This window comes from Mya arenaria, chromosome 11, assembly GCF_026914265.1.
Source record: "Mya arenaria isolate MELC-2E11 chromosome 11, ASM2691426v1".
Taxonomy (NCBI): Eukaryota; Metazoa; Mollusca; class Bivalvia; order Myida; family Myidae; genus Mya; species Mya arenaria.
In genome coordinates this window covers 2,622,158-2,639,726 of record NC_069132.1, presented here as the reverse complement: position 1 = coordinate 2,639,726, position 17,569 = coordinate 2,622,158, and the positions used below count along the sequence as shown (strand labels likewise).

Sequence of the window (17,569 nt, the reverse complement as noted above, 5' to 3'; positions counted from 1 at the left end):
TGCTTGAAATTCTACGTGTCAAATTAAACATGCTACCCACGGTAAGATGACAATAAATCCGTTTGATGATGGTTATCATTCAATGGCGACTTTATTGATAAATTTCTTCAATAAAACACGTATAAAATTCACATCATCAGCATCCGGAAGTAGTGATAACATGTACATGTGTGAATCATTCGGCCGCTCATTCGGAACTCCTCGGCCATTTTTAGAAAAACAACCTCGGATGTATGCCGGTGTGGCTGAGAAAGTAGTTCATCAAATCAAAATGGCGGCGACGCCAATAAAATTAGTGTCTGTCTGCACTTTATGCTTAGTTTCAGATAAACGACTCTTTTGCATGGCAAATAAAAGAGCAGCTAATATTCATGTGCATTCAGTAGTTGAATTCTTGGTTTCGAAACCAATTACAAACATTATGGACAAGCTCTTCCTTTGCCAGTCCTGTATGAAACTATGCGACAAGTTGACAACGTACAGGTAAATTATACTTTATCAGCTTTGTGTTTTAACTAAGATGAGATATGTTCCCAGTGAGTTATATTATTGCTGAAATCATGAAAAGTTGTGCATCCCCCCGCCCTAGTCTAAAAACATGGACGTGTTATACTGGATTCTTCGAAGGTTTACCATATCAAAATCGTAAAAAAATCCGTCAACGTACAATTATCTGGACTCCCCCCCCCCGCCACCCCGCCCCACATGCCTCCGCACCCCTGATCTCTGCCTACATTTGGTGCTAATATAATTACACAAGTAGTTACTAGTAAAATTAAGTGTTTACAATGGCCTGTCAAACATTTCATTCAAATTTTTGACTTTTTTCAGGGGGAATGCCATAGCACATGTTGAAAGAGTGACTACAGAATCTTGTCGAGCTAAAAGATGTGCCAATACACCAGTTGAGACTCTGCAAACACTGTCTAGGAGTCCAAGTGCTGCTGAAAGTATTACCCTCTCTGTCGAGAAACTGAAACTCTCAGGTATGATTTGAAACAAAACAACAGTGAATTAATCTGTCCACTTGGCTTAATAAAGATCAAACCAGTAACATACTGCTGTATTTGTAGTATTTTTCTATTATTAAAATATACAGAACATGCATATATTTGAACATAGTATATGAAGACAACTGAAATTATTCACTCTTGAATTGATATTCAATTCAATAGTACTTGGTGTCAATGTGAGAAGGAGAACAAAAACTACCCACAATTAGGAATTCAACTTAGGACGTGGATACTATTTCTGAGACATCCCAACTTTGAATATATTAAAGAGTATACAAGTCTGGAATAGTTTTGAAATGTTATGATTTTAAATTTATGGGATGGGTATTCTTGTCAGTTGTCACAGATTGCGTAAGGTTTGCCTGACCTGGCTGATAAAACAAAATGTAGAAGTATAAGCAACATTTTGATTTTCTACTTTTTTCTGAAAAAATGTATAATGTTTTAGATGGAACAGATCAATTCAGAAGCAAGAGTGCCACTGCTCAAAAAGCAAGACGGAGCATACAGTTTCAGGACCATTCCTATGCAGTGAAAAATAAGTCCAGAAGTCCAAGTGCTGCAGAAACTATTATCCACTCTGTTGAGAAACTGCAACTATCAGGTATGATTCAAAAATGAGAAACAGGTTATATCAATCTGACAACTTTGTTTAAAGGCGTACATCTATGGTTGATGCAGTTTTTATTTTTAATTTAAATGCATTATCATGTTTAACTTAATATATTGCTTTAATGATCAAAACAATACAAATGCATATGGATTAGGTACAAATAAAACATGTTAGCAGTGTTTTGGCACTCTTTGACCGGGAAATCTGTTGCCACGTATAACATATTAAAATAAAAATATATTTTTTTTATCTGTGCCTTTATAATCATGTGTTTTGTCTTTCAACACTAAAGTGAAATGAGTTAAACTTGATAATGCTTTAAAATGAAAGAATTTGTTTGTGCCTAGATCTATATTGTGCATCTTTAAAGGATTTCATGAGTGACTCTTGATGGTTATTTATTGTGATTGACAAATTTATTACCTTAAAAGGATACCTCTTTTAAATGGAAAAGTTATTCTGAAGAATATTTTTATGTTTATGTACGGCACACATGATGTATGCAAACACGGCAAACATCATGTACATTTATTTATACATTATAAGTTTATGAAAATATCTCATATGGGTCACATATCATCAAAGAACACAAAATGAGCATTTGGGTCTTGAAATTGTTTCGGGAATATATATTTTTTTATTATTTATTTATATTTTTAATATATTGTAACAAGCCATATCAGACATTTGTATCATGTATATTTCCTAAGCTAATGAAATTATTGTTGTAGATGATAGAGATAAAAGCAGAAGCAGTAGTGCCACGGCCCCAACAGCAAAAAGGAGCATTCTGTTTGAAGAACATGCATATATGAAGACAAAAACAACAGAAGTTCACTGTTCCCTAGATACATTAGAGAAGGAAACTGAATTAAAAATTCTAATGAAAACATTAAGTGACATTCAAGACAGTCATATGCAAGAACTAGACTCTCAGCTGAGCTGTTTTTCTGGAATGAAGAGTTTTCTTTTCAAAAAGGACGGTTTAAGTGAGGATACTTTCTTCCTGGACGCAGTTCTGGAGATGTGCAAGGGTTGTCCTCTTCTTGCTCAATGTATTTTTACAGCATTGGGTAAAAAAATATCTGAAGAGGCGATGATAGCAACTGCAGCAACAATTTATGGTATGATTCTGCACTGTCGAAACAAACAAGTGTCTGGTTTACAACGACTGCTGACTACAGTGTGTATACGATACAATGCAGACAACAAGGTAAGCCTACACAATGAAATGCATGTGTTTGTTCTTGTTGACTAGTTAAAAAGCCTTGTTAATGTTTATGATTTGAATATTTTAAAAGATGTTACTTTTTATCTAAAGTATGGCAGTACATTGACCTTTATTGGTCTTCATTAAAGATTCAAACACATAGCTCAAACTATGCCTTTAATTAAAACACAATGTTACTAGATATTTGCATTTTAAACTCTCACATAAAGGCAACCTTAATATAAATTATGCGCGGTTTCCTGAATGACTTTGCTTAAAAATGTTCATACTCAAGAAAAGTTTATTGCATTTTTAAAGGCCAATAACCCATAAATATTATAATGTTTAAACAGTAATATAAATATATTGTGCATGAATGGATTATTGGTGGCCGTTAGGAGAAATTAGTACTTTTTTAACATTGATCAAATTGATTGTTGAATAAGGCATAATTTTAGATATTGTGTTCATTAAATTAAAAATAAAAATGAGTTCCATTTCATTATACTTAATTAATAACTGATTTTTCTTAAAAGTAAACTTTGGAAATCTTTTAGCCAAAACCATCAATTTGGTGTGGCCTTAAGAGATACTACATTTGCCTGTTTTGCCTGAATTGCCTGAATCCTTGTTACTGTTATAATGCTGTTCTTTGTCAAAGTTTCAAGTTTCTGTTATTTGTTATTTAAAGATGATTGTTTGTTATTTGTTATTTAAAGATGATTGTGCCCTCAACAACAATGACAACGGTACATCAATTTTGGTAAGTAAGTTCAATTGTTTTTAGCTTGTTTCATCCCTGCCATTTTACTTTCTATTTGATATTCTTTAAAGAGCGGGTTATTGAATGTTAATTTAAAATAAGAATTTAAATAAATGTGAATCGTATATTTGTATGTATATTATTGTTTCTAAGCTTTCTTTCTAAGATTTTGTGTCTAGTTCGGCCCCCTTCCACACCTTAAAATGTATGTATTTTCCCAATTTTCGTGCTAAAATTATCCTACTCTTTATAAAGACATCAAAAAAGTCTGACAAAAATTGCCATGATTGAGGCATTTTTCTTTTAGCAATATGCTTTCATTTAGAGAACCATTTTTAGCTTATTTCACTTGTTGGATAGCTCAGCTGGTAGAGCATCTCAGACCTGTTTATATACAAATGTTCATGAGAAGGTGCCAGGTTCAAATCCTGGTCCAACACTGCCCAGAAGTAAGAAATTCACACAGTCTCTCAGTGAAACCAAGAACATTGACCAAGTTTTAATTTAAAAAACAAATCAAATGAATAAGTATTTATTTATTTCATTGTAGATTCATACATGTTTCTCATATGTGACAGATCATTAACTTAAAACTGAAACACAAATTAGAGACTGAAGCAATTTAATACCATGATAATAAAATAGTAGGTACTAGTATAAACACCAAGTTCTATGTAAATATACCAAGATAAATTGTATGAATTATATATGACACAACAAAACATAAATTTGATAATATCATATGAAGAAGTAATACTGTGTGCATTCAAAACTCCCTTTTGTCAGCATAATCCCCTGCCACATTCCCATACAGTAGAAAGACAGTTTTGGCCTAAAAAAATACATTTGGTTCATGTGACCTGACCCTACTTACAAAACAGGCGCTGACCCTAATGTTTTTAAAGTCAGTTCCTAAGTTGTATTTTATATAAAAATAATTCACCTTTATTTACTTACTAAAAATGCATTTATGGAAAATATTAATTACTGATAACCAGATTGAAACTGTATTTAGTGTATTTAATAGTGAAAACAGACTTATGACTGGTGGGTCCATATTTAGTAATCATCTCATCAGTTAGAAATACCGGGATTTCTTCACCTTTCTTTCAAATTAAACACCTTCATGAAATCCTTTGTTTTCGATATTTATACATCCTTTTCTGTATATTTTAACAATTGAATTACCTTTGGTACATCTTATTTGGGAATAAGAGTGCATCTTGAAGGTTTTTTTAGTAAGTAGTTAAAAAATTTAACGCTTTATACAGAAGATTACTTTAACACCATCCTCCAATGATGAAAATTATGTTCTAATATAAACCAAAGAAAAAAATAAAATGCCTACATACCCTACCTGCTTTAGAAAAGGATGTAACCCTAACCAAATTTATTTTTTTGCCTTTGGTAACGTAAGAATGTTACAAGAATGTTAGACGAAGAAGAAAGCTTTAACTTGATTGATTAAATGTCAAATTATCAATTCTAAAAGTAACAAGATTAATCTGTGGAAATAGTTGTTAACTAAGATCAAACCAAATTTGATGTAAAATAAAATCTCAATGTTTTATTATTTGGTAAATAAACATTTTTCTTGTGATTTAAGCTTCTGACGCATCTCAATAAAGTACACCTCACGTTGAGTGAAGAGTCGAAGAGAAAACTAATCCAGGATTTTGGCGATAAGTCAGAAAATTCTATCATCAGTGCCATCGCAGAAGGACATGATGGAAAATTAAATGGTGACAACCTTGATATAAGAGTCAATACTAATGACATGAGAATGGATGTTACGAGTAGGAACAAGGACTATCATTTTTTCGCTACAGACTTTACCCTTGACAGAGTAAACTTAGACCATTTAAGTAAGGTTACTCCTAATGTTGAGGCAGTACAAGCTCGATGCTTTTTGCCGAATGATGAGGAACAACACTACTACAAAAAGAGCCTTAAAATACTCCTTGGACGTGAGCTCCAGAAGCTTGATGGTTTCAAATAGATGTCTAGTCTCATCCCAGCACATATTCCACACCCACTAGATGAAGAGATGAAAAAAAGTCTGACATTTTCATTCTTCCAGTGTCTCTGAACAATGAGACGACATATTCAGATTGCGTCAAGATTATGGATGAATGTTCTGGCTCAATCAACAGATGGTATACGAAAGCTGGAAGAGGTAAATATCAGAGTAATATGAAATCTTATTTCTGCTGAAGGTATCAGACTAACTAGCTTTCAGGTTACTTCATAATAAATTAAATTTTGACAGCTGTTCAGCCCCAATATAGACCGCGGTTGGTGCCATAAAATATTTATTTTATTTCAAGAATTTCAACTCAAGTTGGATTCATTATATAACTTTTGTTTTGCAATGTTTTAATGTAAATTTCTAACATTTTGGTGTGCAAAAAATTAAGATATCTTTTATCTACACAACAAACTCAAAGAAAAAAATGGGGTAAGGTATCCAGGCATATTTATCGGTCCGACGCCTTAAATCTGATTGTTTTAGAAAGTGTATCTCATTCAATTTTAATTATAAAGTATATTTCATATATATTATTATATTATCTATTGGCAAATACAAAAATAAGGTCACAATTACAGTGTATGTCTGATCTGAATGCTATTTCAAAGGGATTACATATATTAAACACTAGCTTAAAGTTACGTTATTGAACAGCAAAGCATTTTAGTTTAATGAACTAACTTAATATTTGTCAAACATGAAGTATCGATATACTTAAATCGACCAACTTGAATGCTATGTGATGCAATAGGAATTATTATGCTCCCCTTCAGAATTGTTCTTTTCTATTTCTACCCCATCGCTGAGCATACAAAAAAATAACACCATTTCCACTGATACCCTTTGTTTATGCACCAGTCATTTGTAACCATGGCTCCCTCAGGTCTGGGGAATAGCGGGGACTTTGACTTTTGGTCCAGCCAAGCCCGGGCAAAGTCTCGGCCCTGCGGAGACAATCTGCTGGTAAAACCCCTGCCAAATGCCCTCACACCCAAGGGACCCTAGATAAGGCCAATTTCCCGCTAAATTAAATTTGAATACAAATCATGACCACTGTTACTTGCGTCTGTAAGTCTGGCCCCTCCTATCTTTGTCATTTATGGTTAGATTTTATAATAATAAGTTACCACCATATTATGAGGAATTGTTGGACACGAGATCAGGGTCCATACCTCTAAGGTTAAGGAAATAGCAACTACCTAACCTGAGTCAGTTGTGCTTTGTAAGCCAGACTGAGAATGGGTGTGAAGGGGTATTTATCACATTCTGTGATATAGTTCCCTTATGAAACAAAGTCACATAGGTGAAAAAATTATGAAACAAATTCACATTTGTAATTTATGAAAATTCAAATCAATTTGAAAATGCGGGCTGTTTATAACCAATCTGTTTGTTGGCCTTTTTTGCTGCTCTTGTCATAAATGAATTTGCTACCCAGTATTTAACTACATGTATTTCTTTTTCAAGAAAATGGCGAAAAAGTTCCTGAACCTCCAGTGTGGACGCGACCAAGGTACATTGGGTAACATGAAAATTCAGATCCAGAGAACCAATGTCAATGGAAATGTGAAAAGTCGCTATAAGGTAAAAAAAAATCAAATCAATTTGTAGGCTTACACATTTAATAAATGCCAAAATAAAATCTGGCTAGGGACATCACTGCTAGTTAACAAGTTCTATTATTTGGTTCCCAATGAATGTAAACAATGTTTCATTAGTTTTGCTGAGTTGTTCTTGGTCAGAATATTGTGCAAGATAAATTGGGGTCTGAATACAGGACTGGAGACTCTTAGGTTAAGCTTAGGTTAAGCTTGGTGATCAATACTGAGCATTCACCGGACTCACATGAACCTAGGCTAGGATTGAACCACCCGTGATCAAGGTGAGAAGAAAGTGTGCCAGCCATATAAGTTCACTGGATAGCAAATATTTGTGGAAGCGCAAGTCAGTGTATTTAGTTATAATGTACAAAGTATGAGATGATCTTATTTCAGGCACATGAAGACTTTGTTGTAACGTGTGGGCTGAGTTACTTCTTGTCATACATAATGCACCATTTCAACATGGCTACAATCACAGACAGTCGCAAGCACAACAGCATCACTGAAGGGCTATCAAACTGGACAAATGTGAACAAAATGAAGGTCTTCAATACATTAATGGAGGAGATACTTACTGATCTTTATATTCCATTTGATGTCCAGGGAATGGTTAGTGTTTACAAAGAATACATCTATATAGAGACATTTAAGAGGGCTATGGCTCTAATCAAATGGCATCAATATTTGTTATTAAATTTAAAATTCTAACAACAAGTGACAATATATCATCAAACATGATTTTCAAACTGCTTTTTTTACTAGAGTTATACTGTATTATCTAAAAACGAATCTGTACTTATTACAGTCATTATTGCTATATAAAAGTTCAGATCACTTATAGATGCCTTCCCTGTGTATGAACAATTAATTACAAATGTATGTTCCCTTGAGTTTGCAGTTATTGTTTAACTTTATATGCATTTCTAAAGTCAGATAGTATGACTCAATTCCAATGTTTTTTTAAAAGTTAAACAGATTTCAAAATATGGTGAACTATGGTGTACATTAAGTTGAGTGAAATTTTAAACTTAATTTATTATTTCTATGTTGTAATACAATGTATCTACCAAAACCTTAATCACATTTGGTAAGAAAATTGGCAATGTTAGATATAAAAATCTTTTATTATTTTATGAAGTTCTAATTTTCACTCCGATGATTAGATTAGCCTTTTTTTAGTTAATGATTCGGATCAATTTGTTTCTTTTCAGGAACAAGATGACAGTCATGAAGTTGAAGTCACTATCCAGGAACATGAAACACTGCAATGCTATCAGTATACAGCAAATGTTACAGATGGGAAAAATGTTAACATTCCACTGAACATAAATGGCTGTGACTTAGTTGTTGTGACGAATTTGGAATCTTTGAAGAAAGGATGTTCATTGAAAGTAGTTAATACAGAGATAAATGTTATGTTGAAAACGGTTAAAAAGAATGATGATCTATTGAATTATGTCAAGAATTTTCTTCAATGGTTTTTCATCATTGTACAAATGAAAGATGCAATTCGTGAGGGTGATGTTAAACGGATCAGTATTGTTCTTAAAAACATGATTCCATTTTTTTACAGTCATTCAAGGTTGTCCAAATATCTAACAGAATGCATAGATTACATCCTTAAGACAGAGCATACATTGTCTCCATATATGTCACTCAAGGTACAAGCAGGATCTGTTGTAAATCCAAAAGGTAGGCCTGGTAAAAACAAGGCTGCAGATATTCAAAAGGAAAATGAAGTCAAATTATTGAAAACACTTATCCGTTCTCTTGGTGCAAACAAAACTGAGAAATCGATAGTTGCAATTACTAAAGCAGCACCGGAAATATTTCGAATAACGGAAAACTTTGAGAGTATGATCAAATTAAAGGCTGTAAAAAGTTCTCACAAGGCTAAGTCAATGGCGGATGACATACAGATTCTGCTTGGGAAAATAAATCCGTTAGATATTTGGACACGTCACCATGATCGTCAGTTACAACAGAAAGTCCCAAGGTCACCATTTGCTTTTGACAAAGCAGGCTTGATATATATAATTGAGATTACTGTCAAGCGACTGCTCCGAGATTTGCCTGTCAATAACGATGAAGACGAGGAAAATGAAGATGAATAAAATAATTGTTGAAGATTTTTTTCAAATATGTTATTGGCATCTGTTTGCATTATGTTATTCAACATAAAATGCGTAAGGTTATAATGATGAATTGTTTCCATACAACAATAATCATGTTACTAGACATGAACTTTTAATCATTGAAAATTAACTTTTCACATTTTAGATCAGTTTTTACAAATAGTTTTTGTGCATCATGGTGATAAGTTTATTCTAGTAGACCTCTTGAGAAAACCCTTTTGCAATTAGAACAGCACTTTATACTTTCTCCAGAATACACAACATGATTAAATCCAAAATGTTGAACTAATTGAAGTCTCAGACAAGTTTGCTCATTCTTACAGTAACTGGTCATGCTCTGACTCATCCCTTTTCTTGATTTTGAAATATCACTGTTGTTGTAATAAAGAATAGCTTCTGCTTGTTGACCCTTACGGCCTGCCCGTCCCATTTCTTGTAAATACTCCTCAAGTGTTGTTGGAGGTCTGCAATGAATTATACGGGTAACAGAGGGAGCATTTAGCCCCATTCCAAGTGCAACTGTTGCCATAACAAGTCGCAGTTTAGGTGTTTCCTTTGTAAGTTCATTCACGATGTGTCTTTTCATGTCTTGAGTGTAGTCTGTGTGGTATTGTGCAAAAATACGGTTTTCTGGTATAGCTTCCCCAGTATACTGTTTCTCTTTGAGGTCATGGGAAACATATTGGTAGCAATATCCCAAAGCTTCCAAACTCTCCATATACATAATTGTAACAGGAAACTCGACCAGTTTTTCACAAAGCTCCTTAGAAATGGGATTAATTAAACTGTCATGTTTTTCATATTTTCTAACATTTGGAGGTCTTGTTAAAACTTCCAAGTAGATGTTTGGTCGGTCTGGGTTTAAAGATATCACGCATTCTGATGAGTACTGTAAAACAGCTGCAAGGTCCTTGATTTTCGTTGGTGTAGCAGTGGCAGTCAGGGCGATATGACCAGCTTTTGGGAAAATGCAGGTCAATTCCCCTAGCCGTTTAAACGATGGTCGAAACTCATCACCCCTGAAATAGTTATGACATCGCTTTAAAACATAAAGTCATAGATAGAAATAACCCCATCCAAAACTATATAATGTGTAATTGATATGCACTTACTGTGGTCATTAGATAACAATTTAATATTTATTACTCTAGTCCTCTAAGAGTTGTATTATGGTTGGATATTTGGTACAATGTGAATATAGGGCTTCCATTAAAAATTTGAAACTGCAAGTATGAACTTCCTGTCAATCAATTTTGTAAGTTTTATACTGAAATGTGGCAGTTTAAGTCCCCTATTACAATATCTTTTCAATTATTTTTTAACAAGTATATTAAAAATCAAATCATTTGCAACTCCAAATTCACAGACTTACATTGTAATCAGTAATTTCACTTAAAAACAGTTAAACTGATTGAAATTGTGACCAAACAGTTAAACCGATTGAAATTGTGACCATAACAGTAATATTGACAAAATGTTTAAATATTTTGAACTTCCAAGTTTTCTTCAAAATCATGGTAGTTTTGTACTTCCAAAGAATCAATTTTTAAAATTTTAACCCATTTCTAGGGAGTAATATACTTCCAAACTTTCTTTAACAGAAGCCCTATCAATAGCATGTCAGTAATGATATTTTTTTTGTATTTATTTATTTTTGTATTTGAATATAATATACAGTGTCTGTTTGTTGCACAAAGTAATGTAACTGTCTCTCTTTTTTTTCAAAAACATTCTAGTTAACTGTTACAAATTATTTTTTCAAAAACAAATAAAATTTGAGCCTGAAAATTTCATAAGATAATAGCAGTATTCTTTTCAAATAAGTGAATAACATAAACTTCAGAAAGATGACTTTTTGCTCCAATCAGACAATATATATTCATGTATCTCGGTTTATTTACATATAAATTTGTGTTCATACAAGTTCCTACTATTTCATTATCATGGTATTAAATATCTTCTGTCTCTTACTTTTGTTTCATTTTTTTAAATTAATGCTTTGTCACATGACAGACATGTATGAATCTGAAATTCAATAAACAAATACTTATTTATTTGATGTTTTTTTGCAAGTAAAACTTGGTCAATATTCTTTGTTTCACTGGGAGACTGTGAATTCCTTACTTATGGGCAGAGTTGTACCAGGATTCAAACATGGGACCTTCTCAACTATATTTTCATATCAACAGTACTGAGAGGCTCCACCAGCTGAGCTATCCAACAAGTGAATTAAGCAAAAACCTTTTGCTAAAACCTAATAAAATGGACAAGAATATAGAAAACCCAACTCAGGGACATAATTTGTGAAGGAACATTTCATGAGGCTGAATGCTAAATATCAAGGGTCTAGGACTTGCTTCAGAGAAAACACTTAAAATATATAGTAAATTTTATATGCTTATTGTGATTTTTAGTAACAATAAAGCTCTCCTTTATAATCAATAATGTCTGGATGGCTCAGATGTTAAGGATGTCTGCATTCCGACTAAGAGGTCACAGATTTGTAACATGGGTGCTTGTGGTTTCATTTTGATACTCTGTACTGGTTAAAACTAGGAGGCAGACTTAAGTGAGACTCTAAAGATAAGTTTTAAGTCTATAAAATTAAGAAAACAAGTCCCTATAAAATGAAGGAGATTATACCATTCAGACACCATATGAGCCTCATCAACAACAATGGCGCACACACGTTCTTGGTAGGTCCTTGAATGGAGAATTTTCATAATTTCCTTGCTTTGTAAAGCCTCAGGGTGAGCATATATGAGGTTGCTACACCCGTTCTTCAGATCACTAAGGGACATTGACGTTGGTAGCCGTACTTTGCCTTCGGCATCCTCTACAATAGAGACAATGATTAGATGACATATTTACCAAATACTGTGTAACAAATTCACTTATAAATAATAGGGAAAAGTGCACTCTGTTTATGCGGTGCTTAAACAAACTCAGCCCAATGACCTTTTGTGTCCTAATTCATGTAATTTGGCTGAGTTGACCCAACACCTATAGTCCATATAAACAGCCGCTTTAGAGCCTTTGACGATTTCTGTGTTGGCAACTCTTCGCTACGTTATAGGGAACACAATAAATATCCAAATGTTAAAATACATTCCCTATTCGCGGGTTATTGTGGCTACTGCTTCAACCAACCAACACGGTATTATAAACATTAGCATACAATGTATTCTACAGAATGACTCACGGTCTTACCTGCATTAACTATCACATTAAACTTAATTTGGATTTCAATATAAACAAAATAAAACGCCTAAACTTTTATTTACCTTCGTCTGTGTTACCAACTTCATCATCACCATCATCGAATGTGGAAACGACACGTCCATCATAGGAAAGAAAGCACGCAGAAATAACCTTCGACTTTAGGCTGGAAACCTGGTCTTCCATGATCGAATTTAATGGAGTCACAATCACAACTATCATTGGCTCTTGTCTTTGAAGTTTTTCTTGCATTAAACATGGTAATAACTGAAAAATCAAACTTTTCCCGAAACCTGTCGGTAGCACTGCAATAGTATCTCTTAAATTAAAAACATTTTCCAAGCATTGCTTCTGTTCTTCCTTCAATTTAAAAGAAATGTTCATTCTTTGTAGCGAAGAATGTAAACAACTGTCAAACACGGCCATTTTTGAAATTACTACGCGCACTACTTGCAGCGGACTTAAACGTGCCTCTTTTTGAGTATGTAAACCGTCCATATACATCCGAGGTTGTTTTTCTAAAAATGGCCGAGGAGTTCCGAATGTCGGCCGCTCTGTTCAGAGTGAATGAGTCAATACAGTAGACTGGCACCCGAATTTACTTTTCCTCAAACACACAAGTTATAACGTTATACAGGTACGCGGTATATGGTTTTTATTTTACATTAATAGTATTTAAACAATCAATACCAAAAATCATGCTGTATTTAGAAAAAGTGCTCAGTGCCATGCAATGGTTAGTTAAAAAATAGACTTTGTATTTGAATAGAAAATGTCACGAAAACATGCAAATTATGTCAAAAAAAAACAACAGCTCTGTTAATAAATTAATACCAACATTCTATACAAAGGATAACAATATTTTTTTTTAAACCAAATATCCTGGTTGTTTACTACTTAGACCGCACACTTGATTCGGTTTACGTACCCACAACACATTTCGAATGTGCGTGGTTAGCTGATACTGGTCTCTTTTCGGATAAAAGCGTAAGCGGCTACCAGTCTATCAATACAATTAGCTTGTATTGTTAGAACTATTTTTATTGGATGTTTTCATTGTAATCAGTTCTGGTACTACTTTGATTATTCAAATTCGCTAACGGCAATCCAATCAAAATACAGCGTATGAATACATTAAGTCAGTGAACCCCCAGATTAGGCTTGAAAATGCAGATCGCGTGTTTACCGCTATGTAACTGTATGAATAAAAAACTTTGATTTATCATTGTTTAAAAAAACGCATTAACAATTGCTTACAAAAAGAGAAAAAAAAGTCCGCGAGGCCGCTAGGCCGCCAACTTCACGCCGCTAGGCCGCTAACTTCACACCGCTAGGCCGCTAGGCCGCTAACTTCACGTACATTATATATTAAAAGCACAAGTTGCAGAAGTGTTTACATTAGAGGTAATGTCTCAGTATGTTAAAGTACATATTTCGACCAATTCCAAGTGAAATTAATTTCTGAAATAACTCGATTCTTCGTATCGAGTTGAAACAACGTTAGATATTTTTTGGAACTGAAAATATCATCTGAGGTAGAACGATTTTTCCTGAAACCCGCTTGATTTTCAGAGATGTTTTTTATATTTTATCTGATAATTTGTCAACCCCTCGGTGATAAATTAACCAAGGCACATTAAAATGGTAATTTGTCGATCATTTTCTAGATTTTTCGCTAAGCTCTTTTAATTGTAAATTTGTATGATATAGCCATCAGCTCAGGATTTAGGGTAGTATCAAGTATACAAGAAACAACAAAAATGTGTACACATATTTCTAGTTGAATGTATATATTGATCACATATATTGTTAGATTGGCTTGATGCCGTTTATACACTTCTTTTCAATTTGCTCTGAAGTGAAAGGCATATAAAGTGTTTTTCATCATTTGAAAATAATATCTATATATTAGTATTTGAATTATCTATATTCTCAGCGCCATTTTCAGAATTAAGATTCTTGAAAAACTCGTAGAATTCATGAAAACTAAATCGATTGATTTGGTTCCTACTTATAAATATGACCAGTGTGGTTCGGGCTGCCTCTGCTGCATATTCCTCAGAAAAACGACATGGTGCAGTCTAGTTCATTGTAGATGTGTTTTGCTCAACAAAGATGACAGGACACACTCGCTTGGAAACATTTAAGAGCGCGTGGTCAGTTTCCGCTTTTAAAAAAAAATAGTGTTTGTGACTGGCGAACATGTTGAGCATGTTGAAACTCCTGCAAGAAAGTACTAACGCCACGCACGATTGGATTGTAATAGGCGAGGTGCAGGGCTATTTCCCCGCCCTTCGAGACGCCCATGACGCCAACCCCGTCCGGGTCAACATGATCTTGGTTGCTCAGTCAGTTCACTGCTTCCTGTGAATCGGAATCATCGGAAATCTCGTTATGAAAATACTATTTCTTCGAAAACATTATGATAATCTAATAAACCTAGTTTCATATTTATATAATTGCATTTAATTCTTCTTGTGTGTAATGTATGGATTTATCTTACTATGGTTCTCAGGTGACCGTCAGTATAAGTTGTTGAAATGGTCACGATGTGTCGTAAAACACTGGTGCTTGTTTCTCTATAATTTATTAAGTTCAACAGAATTTCGTGGATACTTTCTTAAAGCATAATTTACAGTCGTTGGTTCTATATTAATTGTGATAGTCGTATTCAACAATTCATTTTTCTATGCAAATAAATTAACTTCAGCTACATAATATTTCTGTTTCCAAAATATACAGGATCAGATGTAAAACTCGGCCAAGGCCTGAAAATGACGCCATTTTTTAGAAAAAGAAATCCTGTAATAACTTCCTTATAATACTTCAATTAGAAATCATTTAAGGAATCAAACAACTATGGAAATATTGCTTTACATTAGTTGTGTATGTCTAAATAGTTCTTACATTCGATAATGCACCAGTCAGTTGTAACCACGCCCCCCCCCCCCCCCCAGGTCCGGGGGTATACCGGGGATAGCCGAGGAAATTGGCTTTGTTTTTACCTTCCAGGTGTTGCATTGCCGGGTGAATGCAGTGATTTTGTCTTCGCGCCAAATATAGCGGGGAAAGGTTCTTACCTAGGGTCCCTGGCGTGCGGGGCATTTGGCAAGGATTTTACCAGCAGTAAGTTCCCGCAGGGCGGAGACGTTACCCGGGCTTGGCTGGACCGATAGTCAAAGTCCCAGCTATTCCCCGGACCTGGGGAGGGGGGGGGGGGTTACAATTGACTGGTACATGAGCCAACAGTACAATGGATCTAACACTAGTAACAATGTATTATGAATATCTGGAAAATAAGAAAAAAATGTCGTCGTAAACCAATTTTTGGACAGTTATTCACTAGAACTTGCAAAATTCGGCGTCGAAAACAATGCTGATGCAACATGAAGAAATGAAATGAGACATTGGATCTTCTCTATGCAAAATAAGTGTTATCAAATAGTAGAAACACTTTTGAGAGCAATTAAAAATATAAACTCCTTGGCATTGTCTCTGTTGAAATCGGAGATATATCAGGAAACAGTTTTTTATAACTATTTCAACTGTTCAAGTCACCAAAGTCAGTATTGTTTAACACTGTATGCAAAAATAGGTGCTAATAGATGATGTTTGGTGGTTTGAACTTCGTGTTCTAAGTGCTTTGAAATATTATAGAACATGGTATGGTGACGATGGCATGACTTAGATAATACTGCCCTGCTGCCCCGGTCCTGCTTCATACACTTCCTTCTATTTACCCTTGGGGAGAAGATTAAACTGTTGATTGATTTATAAAAAGTAAATTCACACGTGTAGCATTTGTCGACGTTTTCTTCGCAAGACGGTGTCTCATTACAGTCAACGAGTCAGCACTATGTACATATAAAAGGGAAGTAACTCATGAATGAGAGTTCATTTCCTTGGACCGTATTGCTCACTGTTTTGCGAGTTGTTTGAAACTTCTTCAACAAGACTCATGTCCAGGTGATAATCATTAATGCCATTGTAAGTTTTGATTGTTATCAGCATGTAGGCTGCATGTTGTTGTTTTTGGCTCTGTTTGGTTAAGTATTTTTCTTGGCATGTATTACGAACCCATCATTTTTCGCCAATTCCGGAGTTGTTTAACTTTATGATATCGAGGGCTTTTGAGATTTTCTAACATTGATTAACTTCAATTATTATGTCTCCCCCGTTCTTGGGTATACATATCGGTTTTGCCCTGTCCGTCCGTACGTCACACTTCGTTTCCGCTCAATAAACTATAGAACGCCTTGGACCCAGGAAATTCATACTTGGTTTGCAGGTAAGTCATGACCAGTAAATGACCCCTATTGACTTAAGATCAGAAGGTCAAAAGTCAAGGTAGCGGTGACCTTGAAGTAAAAAACTGTTTTCGCCCAATAACTGAAGATCATTTGGTTCCAGGAAACTCATACATGGTATGCGAGTTCGTCATTACTTTAAGATGACCTCTATTGCTTTTGAGATCAGTAGGTCAAAGGTCAACGTCGCGGTGACCTTCAGGTGAAAAACTTCATACTTTGTATACCAGTTGGTCATATCTAGATGACCCATTAAATTTTGAGACCAGTATGTCAAAGGTCAATGTCACGGTGACCTTGAGGTGAAAAAACAACAGTTTCCGCTCAATAACATAAACACGCTTTGGGCCAGAGACTTCATACTTGTTTTGTAAGTTGGTCATACTTATTAGATGACCCCTATTAATTTTGAAAACAACATAATCATTGAATACGCCGAGTACCTGTTATTGGGGCCACTTTCAAACGGTAGGTAATAAAATGACTGCTTTAACATCGCAAAGAAGCATAAAACATAATTTCCTAGGAATTAACTTTATCTTAGAGAGGGGCATCATGAACTCCCCCGGCGCTTTGCGTAGAGAGACTTTCATAACTAACAATAAATAGGGCATGATTACCGCATAACTATAAACACATTTACTCATACTGAACAAATAAAACTTACAGAAAAAATGCA

General features: G+C 34.4%; 1 protein-coding gene and 1 pseudogene across 1 annotated transcript; one reads left to right on the top strand and one right to left on the bottom strand.

Moving 5' to 3' along the window:
- The first annotated feature begins 307 nt into the window (after nt 1-307).
- LOC128207771 (uncharacterized) lies at nt 308-9,343 on the top strand (annotated as a pseudogene).
- A 174-nt stretch (nt 9,344-9,517) lies between these two features.
- LOC128209677 (recQ-like DNA helicase BLM) lies at nt 9,518-13,015 on the bottom strand. Its single transcript, XM_052913821.1, has 3 exons — nt 12,668-13,015; nt 12,008-12,198; nt 9,518-10,383 (listed from the first exon to the last, which is right to left on the bottom strand). Exons 1-3 carry the CDS (start codon nt 13,007-13,009, stop codon nt 9,552-9,554), a joined length of 1,365 nt encoding a protein of 454 aa, XP_052769781.1. The 5' UTR covers nt 13,010-13,015; the 3' UTR covers nt 9,518-9,551.
- Nucleotides 13,016-17,569: the final 4,554 nt, after the last annotated feature.